The sequence below is a fragment of the Gorilla gorilla genome, chromosome 6 (genome assembly GCF_029281585.2).
Source record: "Gorilla gorilla gorilla isolate KB3781 chromosome 6, NHGRI_mGorGor1-v2.1_pri, whole genome shotgun sequence".
Classification (NCBI taxonomy): Eukaryota; Metazoa; Chordata; class Mammalia; order Primates; family Hominidae; genus Gorilla; species Gorilla gorilla.
The window spans coordinates 129,844,074-129,861,810 of record NC_073230.2 but is presented as its reverse complement, the minus strand read 5'-3'; the positions used below and the strand labels follow the sequence as shown (position 1 = coordinate 129,861,810).

The following is a 17,737-nucleotide window of genomic DNA, read 5'->3' as shown; positions in this document are numbered from 1 at the left end:
GCGAAACCCTGTCTCTGCTAAAAATACAAAAATAAGCTGGGTGTGGTGGCATGCATCTGTAATCCTAGCTACTAGGGGGACTGAGGCAGGAGAACTGCTTGAACCTGGGAGGGGGAGATTGCAGTGAGCCAAGATCGTGTCACTGCACTCCGGTCTGGGCAACAAAGTGAGACTCTATTTCAAAAAAAAAAAAAAAAATCTTTTAGTCTCAGAGCAAAGCTGATCGACCTTTTTATATATACATTGTGGCTCAGCTGAGCAAAGACTTGAGCCGCTGCATGCTTCTTAAGGAATGTTTTTTGAGAAGTACATGGAAGATTCTTCATAGCACATTCTGCTGCATACTGAGCAATAGGCTCCTCCCTCATTGACTCCACTCAGGGAATAATCCTGAGCTGGGACGTTGGGGAAGTGGAGTTTACTGCAGTTAGACTGCACAGAAACTATCATGTAGAATGAGGCATTTTACTCTTCTTCTACTTATAGTGACTTTAGGGTGATCATATACTTTATCATGGCAACTAGGACAATGTGGAGACTGAAGAAAAGGGGATGTTTCTGCTAAGAATTATGCCCAAACAACAGAGGCTTATAGTGGGGTCTCTTCTGGTCAGATCAGGATGCATGGTCACCCTATCTATAGGAAAACAGACTGTATTTCAGCCATCATTTACATTGCCTATTCTTTCACAGCTTTAGCAAATAGTGTTACCTGTTTGCTCTCTTTCCTTCTGCCCATCCCCTGGTAGAGGGAAGCTGAGAAGGCACAGACTCACAAAAAGGCAAAAGGGAGCAGGCCTGGCAACATGAAACACACATGTGACTCACCTCGTGTGACCAGCCTCCAAATAATCAAGGCTTGATCTTACTTTTACATTTTAACAAATAGCAATTTAAAGGCTAAGTATGGTGGCTCATGCCTGTAACCTCTGCACTTGGGAGGCCCAGGCAGGAGGATCAGTTAAGCCCAGGAGTTCCAGGTGCAATGAGCTATGATTGTGCCTAGGAGACAGAAAAAAACACCAGAAAAATTTAAATTCTTTTTTAAAAGAAGGAAAGCTTCTGGTCCAATTTTCCCATTTTCAAGATTAGGCAATAAAAATTATGAAAGTTTGAATTATTTGTCGAAGTCCTTTTCTATACAGACAAAGCTGTAACTAAGATTCAGGTCTCTCTTTTATGTTCCTCTCTTTGCTAACAGGTTTGACATGAGAAGTTTAGGTATGTGGTTTTAGACAGCTGTCATCCTTGAACAGAAATTATTTGTGTCACTGTCATCTTACGTGGGACTATATGTTACAGATGGCAGACAGTTGAAAGATATAGAAAGGACTGTTTCTTGACTGTGACCTTACTATTTTATGGAAATTATAGGTACACATTTCATAATACACTTAGGAAATGCGCATACACATACAATTCTGATTCAGAAAACAACTTGATTCAAGACTTGTTTTTTATATAATTAGATGCAAGCAAAAGCAGACCATATCCTCAACACTGCAAATTTTATGTTTCTAAATATTTGTTGAAAGCTAGCATTTTCTAAGTATTGCAGGAGACATTGTGACAAATGTCCTGCCAAATAATATATTAAATGTATTTCTATCAAGTAACACTTTGTTTAGTTTTAAAATATCTCCTTGAGTTTCAGGTAACATGTTGCAATACTGGAGAAAGCAAAAGGAGCTATAAAACCTAGCTGCCTGTGATAACTATAATGTTCCTAATAATTTAGCCAATGTGAGTGGCATTTGAAGGATTATTTTCATAGTTACTTTGGAAAATTAGCAGAAAATAACATGTTTAGCAAGGAGTCCTGAATTCCTCACATATGTTGTGCTTCTAGGTTTAATATCAGGTTTAGTTATTGAGTTGACCTAGTCTCGTTTTAGTTCAGTTTCTTGCTATAGGCATGCACTATATTTGTTTTTATTGTTATCATTTTCTCAAGCCCAGTGAGTAAAGCCTCACTTGTTGAGGATGAAACTGTTCTCAGACATTTAATGTTGCTGGAAGCAATTCCTTGAGAAAAAGCCGTTTTATTCCCAGGGTTGCTTGTTTACTATAGAATAAGGCTTGGTGTTATTATTTATTTTGACTAATGTTCTGTGCACAGCTGCAATGTTTGGGTATACTCCTGTGGAAAAAAATATTGGGACAGAGTATAGTGCAAAGTTTTAGTTTAAAGTACTTTTGAGAACACTTTAGCCAGCTTCTAATCTGATATATAAATCTTTGACTTTGTTTTTCAGAAACCATCTTTCTGCTGGAAAACTTCCAGTGATAGAAAGCTCAGTTCTTATTAAAACATCTTCTAATTTGTTTAAAAATCTCTAACAGCTTATCTAGCAGGATGAAACCATCTCCCTTTAATTTAATTATTTTCTCATTCACTCACCTAACCTATATTAGGCACCACTACTGAGCCTGGTACTTTTCTGTGTGATGGGGAGATAGGCCATGTTCTGTGCCCTCTACTGGGATGAGATGGAGGGACAGAAACAAGAACAATAGGATAACTGCTTTATGAGGTATTTGCAAAGAGCATTAAGAGGGAAAAGATCTGTAGGTAAGGCGGGAGTTGGGAGAGAATCTTTACACTCGACTTGATGTTCAAGCTGGGCTTGAAGGAGAAGTAGATGTTGCTCAGCACATGAGAACAGGAAAGCTGGGGCAGGATGGTATTCCAGGCAGAAGGCACTGCAGGAGGGAAGATGTATAGGCACTGGGAGGTGTGCATGGTGCATTTTGGAGATGTGCAAGCAGTTTTGTTGTTTTCCATATATAGAATGTGTCTAGGAAAGAGCTGGCAGGAAGCACGGTTTAAGAAAAAGTTTAAGGGGTAGCTGAAGAGGGCCTGGTGTGCCCTGCTCAAGAGTTTAAACTTTGTTCTCTCAGAGGCAGTTGAGGGAAGACGAAATAAATGGTAGTTGAAGAAGAACAATAAAGGGTAGCTATAAGCAGAAGAACTTGATCTATGTTCTATAAAAGTAACCGAAGGGTGAATTGGAGGTGAAATCTGTGAGCTGAAGAGTTCTATTATAAAGTAATTATAATTGGATAGCAAAAGAGGATGAAGGCCTGAACTAGCCAGTCGTGGCAGAAAAGGGGGAGGAATTCACCCGACGCCTTGCCAGAACAATTTGACGGACTTGAGACTAATTAGATATAGAGCTGAGGAAAAGGGAGAGGTTCAGCTTCCCTGCCAAGTCTCTAGTTTACATGATTGAAGGATTGATTATACCATTTACAGGAAAAACAGTGGGAGGGACATGCAGGTTTTGGAGGAATGGAGGTAAGTTTAGTGTTAGAGATGTTGAAATTGACCGTGATAGTATGATAGATAGTTATATACCAGAATTTCCTCTCTTGTCCATCTGGTAGACCTTCAAACAGCTGAAGATTCCATTTCTGAATTGATTTAGGGATAGTCTAAACTTTCAGACTGACTGAGAAAGATTAAGAGAAAACCCTTAAGTCTGAAGTGACTTGCAGTAATTATAGGTTATGTATATGAGAGTCTCACTCTGGTTTTTTTTTTTTTTTTGTCATATAGATCTTCTATGAAGTAGGACTTATTTTTATATCATTTTACAGGTGAGAAAACTGAGGCATAGGAAAGTTCAAGCTGAATGTCATATAGCTAAAAGGCAGTAGAGCTGGAATTCCTAGCTGAAATTCAAAATTCAGTGGCTTCTCGTTGTCTTGATGGTGAAGCTGATATACCTTGAAATGGCTTCCAAGACTCCATGCAGTCTCACCCCTGCCTGCTTTTTCCTTCTCACCATGTGCCAATTTTGCTTACCATGTCATGTTGCCTTCCCTCGTGGGGCCTTTGTTCTTTCTGACCAGAAGGTTATTTTCAACCCTCCTTTTCCTGAGTAACGTGATAATTATCCTTTAGATCTTAGCTCTCTTAGAGAAGTTCCTTTGACCCCGTGGAATGGGTCAGGCCCTCCAAAAGGAATTTGTACAGAAACTTGTACTATGTCTTCTCAGCGCTTGTTACAGTTCTGTTACATATTTATATCCCTGATGAGTTGATTAACCTGTGTCCTCTTCACTTAGTTAATTGCACCACAGAGGCAGTGTCTGTTACTGTTCATCAGTGTATCCCTAACACATAGTACAGTGCCTGGCAAAGAGTGGGTGACCAATATATGATTTTTGAATGGAAGAATGACTTCAAAGCCCAGGCTTTTAATCATCCTGCCGTATAAGAAATGTCTTGGAATACACCATTTAAAAGATATACACTTTTTTTTTTTGTTAAAAATGGAAGACCTATATGTAGTAACTACACTGATAATGAATTGTACACTATGAAGAATGAAATAATGTGTTGACACAACTAAAAGCTGTGTTACTGAAAACTGGCTAAACAGCCTATAAAGCCAGTACAGAACAGAGAAACCAACAGCAGTCATTACTTTGAAGAGTGATAAAGAGAGGAGTTTTTTATAACTGTAAAATAATTTTAGATAATGAAATAAAATACCACATGATATGGTTTGGATTTGTGTCCCTGCCAAATCTCATGTTGAATGTTGGCTGAGAGGCCTGGTGTGAGATGACTGGATCATGGGGACGGATTTCCCCCTTGCTGTTCTCATGGTAGAGAGTGAGTTCTCAAGAGATCTGGTTATTTAAAAGTGTGTAGCACCTCCCCCTTCTCTCTCTTACTCCTCCTCTGGCCAGGTAAGATGTGCCTGCTTCCCCTTCCACCATGTTTGAAAGTTTCCTGAGGCCTCCCCAGCCATGCTTCCTGTACATCCTGTGGAACCATAAGCCAATTAAACCTCTGCTCTTTATAAATTACCCAGTTTCAGGTATTACTTTATGGCAGTGCTAGAATGGGCTAATACAGAAAATTGGTATCAGGAATGGAGCATTGCTATAAACATACCTGAATATGTGAAAGTGGCTTTGTAACTCAGTAACAGGCAGAAATTTGAACAGTTTGAAAGGCTCAGAAGACAGAAAGATGAGGGAAAGTTTGGAACTTTCTAGAGACTAGTTAAATTGTTGTGATAAAAATGCTGATAGTAATATTGACAAATGAAGTCCAGATTGATGGGTCTGAGATGAAGATGAGGAACTTATGAGAACTGGAATAAAGGTGACTCTTGCTATGCTTTAGCAAAGAGACTTGTGGCATTGTTCCCCTGCTTTAGGTATCTGTGGAACTTTGAACTTGAGAGTGATGATTTAGGGTAATCTGGCAGAACAAATTTCTAAGCAGGAAAGTGTTTAAGATTTGGCCTGGTTGCTTCTAAAAGTATGGTCATATATGTAAGTAAAGAGATGTTCTAAAACTGTAACTTATATTTAGAAGGAAAGCAGATCATAAAAGTTTAGAAAATTTGCAGCTTGACCATGTGGTAGAAAAGATAAACTAATTTTCTGGAAAGGAATTCAAACTGGCTGCAGAAATTTGCATAAACAAAGGGGAGCTGAATATTAATATTCAAGACAATGAGGAAAATGCCTCAAAGGCATTTCAGAGACCTTCATAGCAGACCCTCCCATCACAGGCCCGAAGGCCTAGGAGGAAAGAATGGTTTCATGGACTGGGCCCAGGGCCCTGCTGCCCTGCAGAACCTTGGGACACTACTCCCTATGATCCAGCTGCTTCAGCTCCAGCTGTGGCTTAAAGGGGCCCAGGTACATCTCAGGCCACTTTTCCAGAAGATGCAAGCCATTAGCCTAGGCAGCTTCCATGTGGTGTTAAGCCTGTGGGTGCACAGAGGGCAACAGTTAAGGCTTGGGAGCCTCTGACTCAATTTCAGAGGATGTATGCAAATGCCTGGATATCCAGGCAAAAGTCTGCTGCAGGGACAGAGCCCTCATGGAGAATCTCTACTAGAGCAGTGCAGAAGGGAAATGTGGGGTTTGAGCCCCCACAAAGAGTCCCCACTAAGGCACTGCCTAGTGGAGCAGTGTGAAGAGGGCCACTCTCCTCTAGACCACAGAATGATAGACCCACTGACAACTTGCATCATGTGCCTGGAGAAGCTGCAGGCACTCAATGGCAGCTTGTGAAAGAAAGCAACCACAGGGACTGTACCCTGCGGAACCACATGGATAGAGCTGCCCAAAGCCCTGGGGGCCCACCCCTTGCATCAGTTTTGCCTGGATGTGAGACATGGCGTTAAAGGAGATTATTTTGGAGCTTTAAGATTTAATGACTGCCCTGCTGGGTTTGGGACTTGCATGGGGCCTGTAGCCCCTTTGTTTTGGCCAGTTTCTTCCTTTTGGAATGGTACTGTTTAGTGAATGCCTGTACCTCCATTGTATATTGGAAGTAACTAACTGGTTTTGATTTTACAGTCTCATAGGCAGAAGGGACTTGACTTGTCTCAAATGGGACTTTGGACTGTGGACTTTTGAGTTAATGCTGGAATCAAGTAAGACTTTGGGGGACTGTTGGAAAGGCATGATTGTATTTTGGAATGTGAAAAGGACATGAGATTTGGGAGGGGACAGGGGTTGAATGATACGGTTTGGATTAGTGTCCCCACCGAAATCTCATGTCAAATTGTGATCCTCAGTGTTGTGGAAGTGACCTAGTGGGAGGTGATTGGATCATGGAGACGGACTTTCCCCTTGCTGTTCTTCTGGTAGTGAGTGAGTTCTCAAGAGGTCTGGTTGTTTGAAAATGTGTAGCACCTTCCTCTGCTCTCTCTTTCTCCTGCTCTGGCCATGTAAGATGTGTCTGCTTCCCCTCCCACCATGATTGAAAGTTTCCTGAGGCCTCCCCAGCCATGTTTTCTGTACAGCCTGAGGAACCATGAGCCAACTAAACCTCTTTTCTTCATAAATTACCCAGTTTCAGGTATTTGTAACAGTGTGAGAATGGACTAATACACCACATTAATAGACTTTTCTGTTCCGGAGATACTTACAAGGTTTTAAGGACCCACATATAGCCAAGTAGAGGGAGAACATGTGCCCACAGAGGGAGAACATGTGCCCACAGATTTCATCAAAGAGCCAACAGTCTTCTGCTAGCTCTGTGTGTTTTAATATGTTCTGCTGTCAATTAGGTATGCTAAGGCCAACAGACCAGGAGATGGCTGCCATTGAGAAGACAGTTTATTATATTCGTAAATCCCAAGACATGGAGTACACATCTCATTATGGGGGGCCAAGAGGGGCAACACTAGGGTCAGTCACAAGGCACGAAGAGAGATGGGAACTGTGGGCAAGTGCTTATACCATGGTTTCTATGGGAAGGTATAGGTGAGGCAGGTAAGTGGGTTTAGGATTGGCCAGTTTGAACAATTGGCCTTGGGGTGATTAGGGCAGGTGTGTAGTGGCCCCTAAGTGGGAGAGCCCCATAAGGGAGGTACTTAGGAGTGTGGATTCTGGATTGCATGGTTTGTATTTGAAAAGTGCACCCCTGGCAGAACATCTCCTCTTGAGGATGGAACAAGCAACGAGGGAGGCAGCAGGCCAAGGCAAGGTGACTCAGGCACATTTTTAGGTTCTCCAGAGCAGGATGTGTCTGGCATATGTATGCAGAACAGATGTTAATGCATCAAAAGAAGCTAGAAACATGGCTAATTCACTGCGACTGACTCACTCGTAACTTTTATGAGGTTTACAATCTGTTCACTTCTAACAGACATGAGAATAATAATAACTGGCCTAATTCTACTCTTGAATGTGGTCCCAGGGTTCTTAACCTAACTTATAGGCCATTGACTCCTTTGACAGTCTTATAATTTTCAGAATATTAAACTGTATTCTAATTTGTGGATTAAAATACAGATTAATAGTAATATTAATTAATTAACAGTGATTAATTACTAGTAGTAATTAATCACTATAATCTGTATTTTATTTCAGATCCATTATTTCAGAAAGGGTTTTTAAATGGTGATGCTCTAGAATGCGTCCTACAAATATTAGCAGAAATTCTTCTATAAAAGATTAATATAATTAATATAATATTACTATTAATCTGTATTTTAATCCACAAAACAAAATGTATTGGCTTACGAGGGAAATTAATTATATTGAAATACATTTGTATTTACAGGTCAAGAACCACTGAGCTCCCACTCACCAAAGAAAATAGTTCAGACATTTAAACTGAACCTGACTCCTACAGGAGACCCACTGCCCATCTTTCTAAAAAGGAATTCTACATGCTGCGTAGGGTAGTGTTTTTACCCTCTGTGAAACATACCATGCCTATTTCTCAACTTGGGAGACAGTGACTAACCCTGGCACTTCGAAGCCCAACAGCTTGAATTTGAATCCCAGCTCTTACCTCTCAGGATCTGAGAGATCTTCAGCAGGGTATTTCCCTTTTCTGTGCTTCAGGGCACTTTTTTTTTTTTTTTTTTTTTTTTTTTAACAGTTTGTAATTGTCTTCTTTGTATAATTATTGCCTGTGTTCCCCAAGAGATTCCAAGAAGGCCTGGATCTTATTTCTCTTATTTATTGTCAGTCTCTGAATCTTGCCCAGTCCAAGGCACATAGTAATTGTTGGGTAAATATTTGTAATGAATGATGGAAGTGTGAATTCACTAGCTGATTTTCCAAGCAGATAGCCATAATTTACTGTTCAAAGCTGTAGAGCTCTACACAGTCTGTTTACCTTGGAGCTTTCATGCAGAAAGCACGTTTCATGGCCACCAGCTGAGTTAGCGCAGACTCATTTCTACCTTCTGTATATTCATTGTATCAGCATTTAAAGCTAAAGCTGTAGCAAGTAATGGTAAGTGATGTTCATTACAATGCCAGAAATTATTAAAAATCAGGGTAAGTCGAATTTCCCTACATTGTACTTAAGAAGATAAATACACATTTCAAAAAGATTTCCATCAAAATAGGAAAGACATTCAGAACTTAGGGGTTAATAATATGCAGCTTTTAGGAAAGCTTCCCAGGAAGACTTCTTCTTAATAATGAAAAAATTTAAAACATGTACCAAAGTAGAAAAACACAGTGTAATTAATCCCCAATTATTCATTACCCAGTTTCAACAATTATCAACATGCCCTTCTCTACTTCCCACCTAACTTCTACCGGTCATGATTAATTATTAAACCATATCCCAGTCATCATTATGTTTCGTTTTTTTTCTTACAAATATAGATATCAATATATTTCATTTAAAATTACTTCGGTATATAAGTCTAGAAAATAAAGACCTTTTAAAAAATAAACTTAATATATTCTCATACCTAAAATAATCAAAGTGGTTTCTTAATATTTCCAAACATTCATTCAGGGTTAAACTTTCCTCAGTTGTATCATAAATGTTTCTATGTAGTTGATTTGTTTGAATCGGGATCCAAACCAGGTCAATGTATTGCACTGGGTCATCTCTTAAATCTATTTTAACCTATAAGAGTTTCTCCTTCTCTTCTTTTTGTTTTAACTTTCCAGTTTTTTTTTTTTTCAATTCAAGAAAGCAGGTCATTTGTCCTGTAAAATTTCTCATATGCTTGATTTTGCTAATTGCTTCCCGTGGTGGCATTTAACATGTTTAAATCTAGTTCATGTATTTTTGTATTGACTGATAGTACAGGAGGATTGATTTGATTCAAGTTTGACTTTCTGGTGAAAATACTTCATAGGAATTTCTGTGTGCTTCTGACCTTACCATGTTGGGAGACACATTATGTGTAATTGTCTCTTTTTGTGACACTAGGAGTGACCAGTGTGGTCTGGATCATCTGCCTACTCTCTCCATTCTGACTTCCCACCAGCCTTTCATTTAATGCAGTGGTTCTCAGCCCTGTCTACCTGTTAGAATCTGTGAAGTTGCTACACATTTCTGATGCCCAAGCCCTACTCCCTAGAATTAGTCCAGGATAAACCTGTGTTCAGTAATTTTTTTGAGCCTTAAATGATTCAAATGTACAGACAGGATTGAGAACCAATGACCTGATAAAACTGCAGCCATTGAGGATCTTTTTTCTAGAGATCCATTATTTGAGAAAAGGTTGTTAAATGGTGATGCTCTAGAATGCTTCCTGCAAATATTACAGAAATTCTTCCATAGAAAGTTGAATCAAGTCCTTGGTTCTTCCTTTAGTTTGTACAGGAAAAGTAGGATAAATAGAAATGATAGATTCTTGTCAGTTTTCTGAATAATGAGTTGAGTATTCAACTTTCTACAAAGACCAGAGAATTTTGTTCATTATGAGTTTATATATTTTAGCACATATATGTGTGAGTATGAGTTTATATACTTTAGTGCTTTATGAATCAAAGGATTACATTTAATGTTATTACTATTACTATCATTTTAATGCTTAAATTATTTGAATTTTAGCCAATAGAAGTTGTTTTAAATTAACTCTGTGACTTTTTTGACAATATTTAATTCTTCAGTAATAGTATTTAATTGCTTCCTTGCCTTTAAGAATGACAATGTGTTTTAGACACATCTTATATGTTTGATAATTTATTTGTTCTGTGGCCTCCTTATCTTGTGTAGTTTCTGTCCTGAACCTGGGATCAGCCACTTAATAATTTTGTTTTCTGTATCCCATTTGGGTGGTATTGCATTTGGTGCCTAGGTCATGATTACAAAATGGAATGGCAGTTATTTATAGTAATAGTAAATTTCAAGATGCAGCAAATGGTAATTGGGAAAGACATTATGTAACAAAATCCTTAATTTTCCTATTATTAATCCTGCAGTGAATGTTATGTAAATCTTTGGTAACCGGTTTGTACTTTTTTCTCCCCAGTTAATGTCCATCAGTGTGTTGGCAGTTTCTGCTTGGATGAGGGACTACCTAAATAATGTTCTCACTTTAACTGCAGAAACGAGGTATACTTTATAATTATTGATTGAATTCTTTCTTGCTGATTTTAAGTAACTTTGCCCTCAGCTATTTATATGGTAGTGCTCTTCCTTGATCTTTTGGAAAAGTTTTTCCTGCTCATAGCAACCTTTGTCACAGACACTTGCATCCTCCAGAATTCTCCTTAAGGTGTGCCTCTGGTCCTAGCGGGGGATCAGGTGGCAGCATGTTTATACGGACATTTCTGGGTATGGTAATAGCAGTTGCCTGTCCTCCTGATTGTGCGTCAGCCATGTCATAGGTGCGTGTAAAGAACCAGCATAGTTACTTTTCCCTAAGAAAATTACCGTCACCTTCCTCTTACCTTCATATTCTTGGGTTAATGAAAACCATACACCACAATGATTTTTTTTTCTCAAATTTCAAGGGTTAATCTACTAACATTACAGGGGACAAATTACTTTTTACTCCATCATCTCTGAATGGAGATTGTATTATATGACATCTGAATTGTGGTAAGGATTAAATGAAAACCATTTTTTTCAAGTCCTTAACACAGGGAAACTTAGCTTAATAATGGTTAATTTTTATCATTAATACTGGTTTCGGTTAATGAATTTTTCATCGTGTTCTAGCAAAAATCATTTCTACCTATTCCTTTCTTTAAATGTAGATTGATTCTCCTTTGCATAGCCGTCTTTTACATTTTGGGGGAGGATCAATTGTCAGGGAGAAGAAACGTAGTGCACATGGGGTCAAAAATTAGAGAAGAGGAAGGAGATTCCTCCCAGCTGGGAAATAGCAAAGGCTCCCATGTGATTTACTTAGGCTAAGGCTTCAGAGATAATAATAGATGGATCTTTTATCAAGGTCCTGTATATTATATATTAAATGAGTTGGGGTAGGAAAGCTACCACTTGTATTAAAAAAAACAAACACTGCAAAACCAAAAATAAAGCAACCGAGTAAATAAACATAAAAACAATAGCACAGTGATTTTGAAAATAACAATGCAGTCACTAGTTTTGAGGCATCATGATTGAAAGAATTATTAACACAAATCACAGTTGTGTCTTCTGCTATGTCTTGGGTGCATTTTGATTATATTTTCTTTCTAATACATTATTTTTCTTCTTTCAGGGTAGAGGAAGCAGTCATTTTGACTTACTTTCCTGTGGTTCATCCGGTCATGATTGCTGTTTGCTGTTTCCTTATCATTGTGGGGATGTTAGGATATTGTGGAACGGTGAAAAGAAATCTGTTGCTTCTTGCATGGGTATGATGTTATATTTTCTCTTTATTATAGTTAAAAAGATTAACCAGTAATGTATTATTTTTTAATCAGTTCACAAGATTAGGGAGCAGTGATAGCAGTAACAACATCCTGTAAGAAGGGAAGCTTTCGTTTCACAAGAGATTATTTGAATACACATATTTGCTGTACCGGATGAGGTATGGAAATATATATAAGCAATTTAATTATTTCACTCCAGCTACGTGTTGACATTTTCATTTGAAAGTATGAGTTCTTTCTAGTGTCCTTGTAGTTATTAGCACTCAAAAAGGCCCCTTGGGACTGGAACTGAGAAGCCATAAAGGAACTGTTTCTTTCTCTTCTATTTTTAAACAAATCCACCCTGTAAGCTCCTGTGGAAATTCAGGTTGTGAGGTAGCAGACGTAGGTAATAGTCCTGTCACTGCCTTTATATAGTTTAGAGAACATAAGCGAGTCTCAGTTTCTATAATCTTAGTTGTTGTTTTTTTAACTCTGAGAGTTGCACTAGGTACTTTTTAAATTAGTTTCACCATTCAAATTCTGTGACTAGTCTTTTAAGTCAAAAGTAGGCAAACATTTTTAACATTAAAAAATTGAGTTGAGGCCGGGCGCGGTGGCTCACGCCTGTAATCCCAGCACTTTGGGAGGCCGAGGCGGGTGGATCACGAGGTCAGGAGATCGAGACCATCCTGGCTAACACGGTGAAACCCCGTCTTTACTAAAAATACTAAAAATTAGTCGGGCGTGGTGGCGGGCGCCTGTAGTCCCAGCTACTCGGGAGGCTGAGGCAGGAGAATGGCGTGAACCCAGGAGGCGGAGCTTGCAGTGAGCCGAGATCGCGCCACTGCACTCCAGCCTGGGCGACAGAGCGAGACTCCGTCTCAAAAAAAAAAAAAAAAAATTGAGTTGATTAAAATACTGTTTATATAGATATTTTTAGAAGAGCATTTAATGTGCAAAATATATACTAGTGGCACCAGGTAATGAGATTACTAACATATAGTTGCAGACATATAAGGCTGAAAAACTAATTCATTGAGTATACGCTTTTTTATAGTAGGTCTCAGCCCTGGCTGTGCATTAATTTCATATAAAGAACGTAAACAATTTGAGTGGTGTGCTGGTAAGCTGGATCACTGGGCAGAAAAAAAGCTCAGATTTGTAGCATTTGGGGATTTCCGTGGGGTAAATTCTCCCAGCATGGTCAATTTTAAGTTACCAACATGAAATCACTGAATGTGGAACTGGGGACAGATGAGTACAAATTGGCTCCAGGAGCCAGCTCCCACACACTCGTGCTTGACTGGCTCCCATGCCAAGTCAATTAAAACAGAATCTTAGTGTGAAGTTGAACTAAAGCTTTGAATTTCACAGTATAACCTGTGTTAATGTATTACTTAGCTTCTTGGAGGGTAACTGTTCAGGTCGAATATTGAAAAACACAAAATGCTATAGAAAATAAAGCACACTCAGGCCGGGCACGGTGGCTCACGCCTGTAATACCAGCACTTTGGGAGGCTGAGGCGGGCAGATCACGAGGTAAAGAGATCGAGACCATCCTGGCTAACACGGTGAAACCCTGTCTCTACTAAAAATACAAAAAAATTAGCTGGGCATGTTGGCGGGCACCTGTAGTCCCAGCTACTCGGGAGGCTGAGGCAGGGGAATGGTGTGAACCCAGGAGGTGGAGGTTGCAGTGAGCCAAGATCACGCCACTGCACTCCAGCCTGGGCAACAAAGCAAGACTCCGTCTCAATAAATAAATAAATAAATAAATAAATAAATAAATAAAAAAAATAAACCACACTCAGAGATGGGGAAACATGCCTACTGCTTTATTTCTCTTCATATAGGTATATAGTGAAAGGGAGAATGGTGGAAATTTGGGATCTTATTTTGCAATTTCAGATATTTGGGCAATAATTTAAACATAAACAAAAGGACTTACTTTACATGAACCTTCTATAATTTGAGTAGAGTATAACATATTTCAAGTTTTAAATAAAGAGTCTCAGAATTCTTTTTTAAAACGCAGTCTTACAATGATGTCTCTCTTGCATAACCAATTAAGGTCTGACTGCCATTTCCTCCCTCCTCCCAACTTTTACTCTGCACAGTCCCTATGCAGTGGGATGCTGGAGGGAGGCAGGGCAAGTAGGGTCAGGTATTTCATGGAACCACAAAGGCTTTGGAAACACATTTTGAAAACTCTTTATGCATTCCTTTAGGCTGCTTAAATGCTAGTAATGCAAATTGACAAACAACAAAGTAATGTGGCCTGCTACTTGAAGTAGAGCAAATCTTAGACTTATGAATGAGAGTCTAGTTTGTAATACTGGAAAGAGCGTTATAATGCAAAAGTGGCAGGGATGACAGGTTCTAAAGACCACTAATTTACTCATTCATTCATTCTCCAAATACTTACTGATCATGTATACCACCAATTTTTGCTATCAGACCTGTCTTTATGAGATAAGACCTCTAATAGGGTTTTGCACTGGGTGCTATTGAGACCAGAGAGGAAGAACTCTGAGCTCAGCCCGAAGGGTTCAGTGCCACCCTCTGGAAAGATGATGAGCGTAGATTGATTTTGCCTTTTTCCATCTCTACTTTGCTTTTTGGATGTACTCTTTTTTACAAAGCATCTTTTTATGCATTGCTGTTCCATGTGTCCCTAGGTGACATCTACACCTTGGTTCCTCCTTCCTGTTGATTGCCTTTGGCTGTTCGTTCTCCATTCCCTTCGGGGTGCCTCTCTTCTCATGGCAGGCTTCTAGTCCTTACTCTGCCTAGACCTTAACACAGCTTCCTTCTTGCTAAAGAATGATCTGTGGTCTCAACTCCCATGTATCTATCACTCACAACCAATTTGCATCTGGTCTGTTTCTCAGGCTTTCCTCTCTGGCTTCCTCCCCACATCCCCCTCCTCTAAATAGCTGCCTATTCCTCTCAGTTCAGATTCTACAGTCATGGGAAGTTGTCCTCTCTTTTCTATCCTCCTCTGGGATGCCCAAGTTCAGGCTTTCCTAACTTCCTGCTCAGACAGGTGCAGAGACTCCCTATTGGGTAATGAAGTATGTACCAACACCTCAAATGTGCACCAAGCCCTTCTACAATCGAGACTTTATCTGCCATTTTTTGCTTTTTTATCTACTTCATTATTCTCTGGTTCTGTATTTTCTGACCCCTGAACAACCTTTCTTGCTCCGTTCTTCTCTACATTTATTCTTGCTGTCTTCTTAGCCAGAAATTTCTTCTCAGTACTTTCATTTAAATATTACTAGCCCATGAAGACTTATCTGAAATGCTACCTCTTTAAATGATAATTATGACACTGATGATAATTCAAGTAGTTAACATTTCTTGAGTACTTACAGTGCCAGACACTGTAGAGTTTTACCTAAATTTTTTGTAAATGAAGAGTTATTGTGCATGAGTTAATCAATTTTATCCTCTCTGCTGAGTATAAAATTGGACTAAAACTTTGAATTACCCTTATTATTCACTTAATATAGATGAGGAAATGAGGCATAGAGAGATTAAGTGAGTTGTCTAAGTCTACACAGCTAGTACAGAGAGGATCTAATATTCAGGCCATGGCAGTCTAGTTCCAATATTTGTAACAATTTTGCCATTTTACTCTATAATAGCTGATTTTTTTCCTAAGTGTTTACAAATGTGTCCTGTAATGTATAAAACATTTTCATTTTAAACCTGACGACAATTATCTGAGATAGGTAATTATTAAATGAGGTTCAGAGAGGTCAGTAATATGCCACAAGTCATTCGGCAATAAGGGTGGGAGGAGCTTGGATTCAGACCTCGGCGTTCCTGATTGCAAAGCCCATTCTCACTGGGCCTTTACTGATGTCTCTAATAGACTTTTCCCAACTTTTGAAGCCTAGTGTATTTCTCTTATTATAAACTTCCTTTTCTTTTTAATAATCAGCCCAGACTACCAGACTACAAACAACTTTAGTAATATGAACCATTCACCTTGCTCATTGCTTTAATAAGTGTCTTTTAAATCATTGAATAACAGACAGTGAATTAGAATAGTGAAAGTAGGAATGACCAGCACATCAGATTAAAGATGTTGCCTGGAAGGCAGTGATGAAAGTGAGATTTTAACAGAGGAATTTGGCTGTTAGAAAAGGTTAGATTACAAGGGGAATGGCTCATGGGGGGGTGGGCGGTAAAATAGTGCAGAATGCGACATGATGTAAGGTCTTTGGCAAATATTTGCGAAGTAACTTACAGTATTTTTTGTGTGCCCTTTAACCTTTTATCCTAATTAAAAACAATTTTTTAAGGAAGTTTCTTACTTTTATTTTGGATGTAAATATTTAAACAAGCAGAATGCATTCATCCAACTTGTCCATTTCCCTGTATTCAAAGTCTTGTTTTACTTTTAAGAGCTGTAAAACAGATTAGTGTGAGAAAGCTATTTTTCAAAAGACAATTGGTATCTCAGAGAGCTGCCATATCTCTTGAATGATTATATATATAAAAAAAAGAGCTGGCAACTGGGCTGTTTTGCTGTTCAAGCAAAAGTAAAAATGCCACTATTCAACAGACTGATCAAGAAAAAGTAAATGAGCCTTCCTCAAAACAGGTCTTTATAACCAACCTCCCTGCAGCCCTCACCAAAAAGCAACAGAAAACCTCTACAAGCTAAGAGGCCACCTATTGGAAAATATTTCTGAGAAACCTTGGTCGTGAATTTCATCCTTCTTTTGAATGATAGATTTATAGATGTAAGTTGTTAAAGCACCCTAATTTAAGGTTCCCAAATAAAATAGAAGATGCCCAATTAAATTTGATTTCAGATAAACAATGAATAATGTTTTAGTATGAGTATGTCCCATGCAATGTTTAGAATATACATATACTAAAACATTATTCATTGAAATTTAAATTTAAATGGACATAGGTATTTTTATTTGCTTTATCTGGCAAACGTACTCATTAGATTTGTTCTTAGTAAGTGTGAAACTGTCATAGAACAAATTTTTATGTGTTTATATGAGGGGTTTAAGAATAATTAAATTCTAATTATAATGGGAAAACAAGCCAAAAATGACTAAGAAAAGAAACTGTAATATGCCATGCCTTTCACAGTAATTTCAGTAGTAGAAATTCCTTCTCCTGTTAACAGAGAAATTGAAGCTAAATTGAAATTGGTTTTAAGCCCTAGATGGGTACTTCCCAAGGCTTTAGCTGTAGACGAAATGAAATTCATTTGTTATTGCAGTTCTACCTTGCTATTAACATAGGCATTAGGAAAGCAGTGCCAGCTCAGGGGGAATGTAAACAGATTGAACAGACATGTTTATGATGTTGACAACAGCTGAATGTCACCATCAGGAGATCATCATTTGTCAGGATGTGATGCAAATATATGCTCAACTGCCAGCAAACCACAAGTAGTCAAGTGCTTGTCAGAAATTAAGTTGGACGTACCTTACGTATTTAATACAAATGAATCATTTTTAAAGGAGAAGTGCTTTTTTTTCAATTTTATTTTTCCAGAGACTTTGAATATAACTATTGATTGTGTGCTTGCACTTTTAAAACTTTCTTTAAATATAGAGTGATTGAACCAGATCTGAATGCTTTCCTTAGTGGAAATCAAATGAAATTTTAATGGCCTTGGAGAAATTTCCCCTTGTTTTTTTTTTTTTTG

At 38.5% G+C, this 17,737-nt stretch overlaps 1 protein-coding gene across 5 annotated transcripts in view; it reads left to right on the top strand.

Annotated features, from left to right (window-relative positions):
- TSPAN12 (tetraspanin 12) overlaps positions 1–17,737 on the top strand; it is a 71,583-nt gene that overhangs the window by 7,440 nt on the left and 46,406 nt on the right. For all 5 annotated transcript variants that reach the window (XM_055392187.2, XM_019031781.4, XM_019031783.3 and 2 more), the window contains 2 exons: positions 10,719–10,801; positions 11,916–12,051. In XM_055392187.2, coding sequence (XP_055248162.1) covers positions 10,719–10,801; positions 11,916–12,051 — 219 coding nt within the window. The remainder of the gene's footprint in view (positions 1–10,718; positions 10,802–11,915; positions 12,052–17,737) is intronic.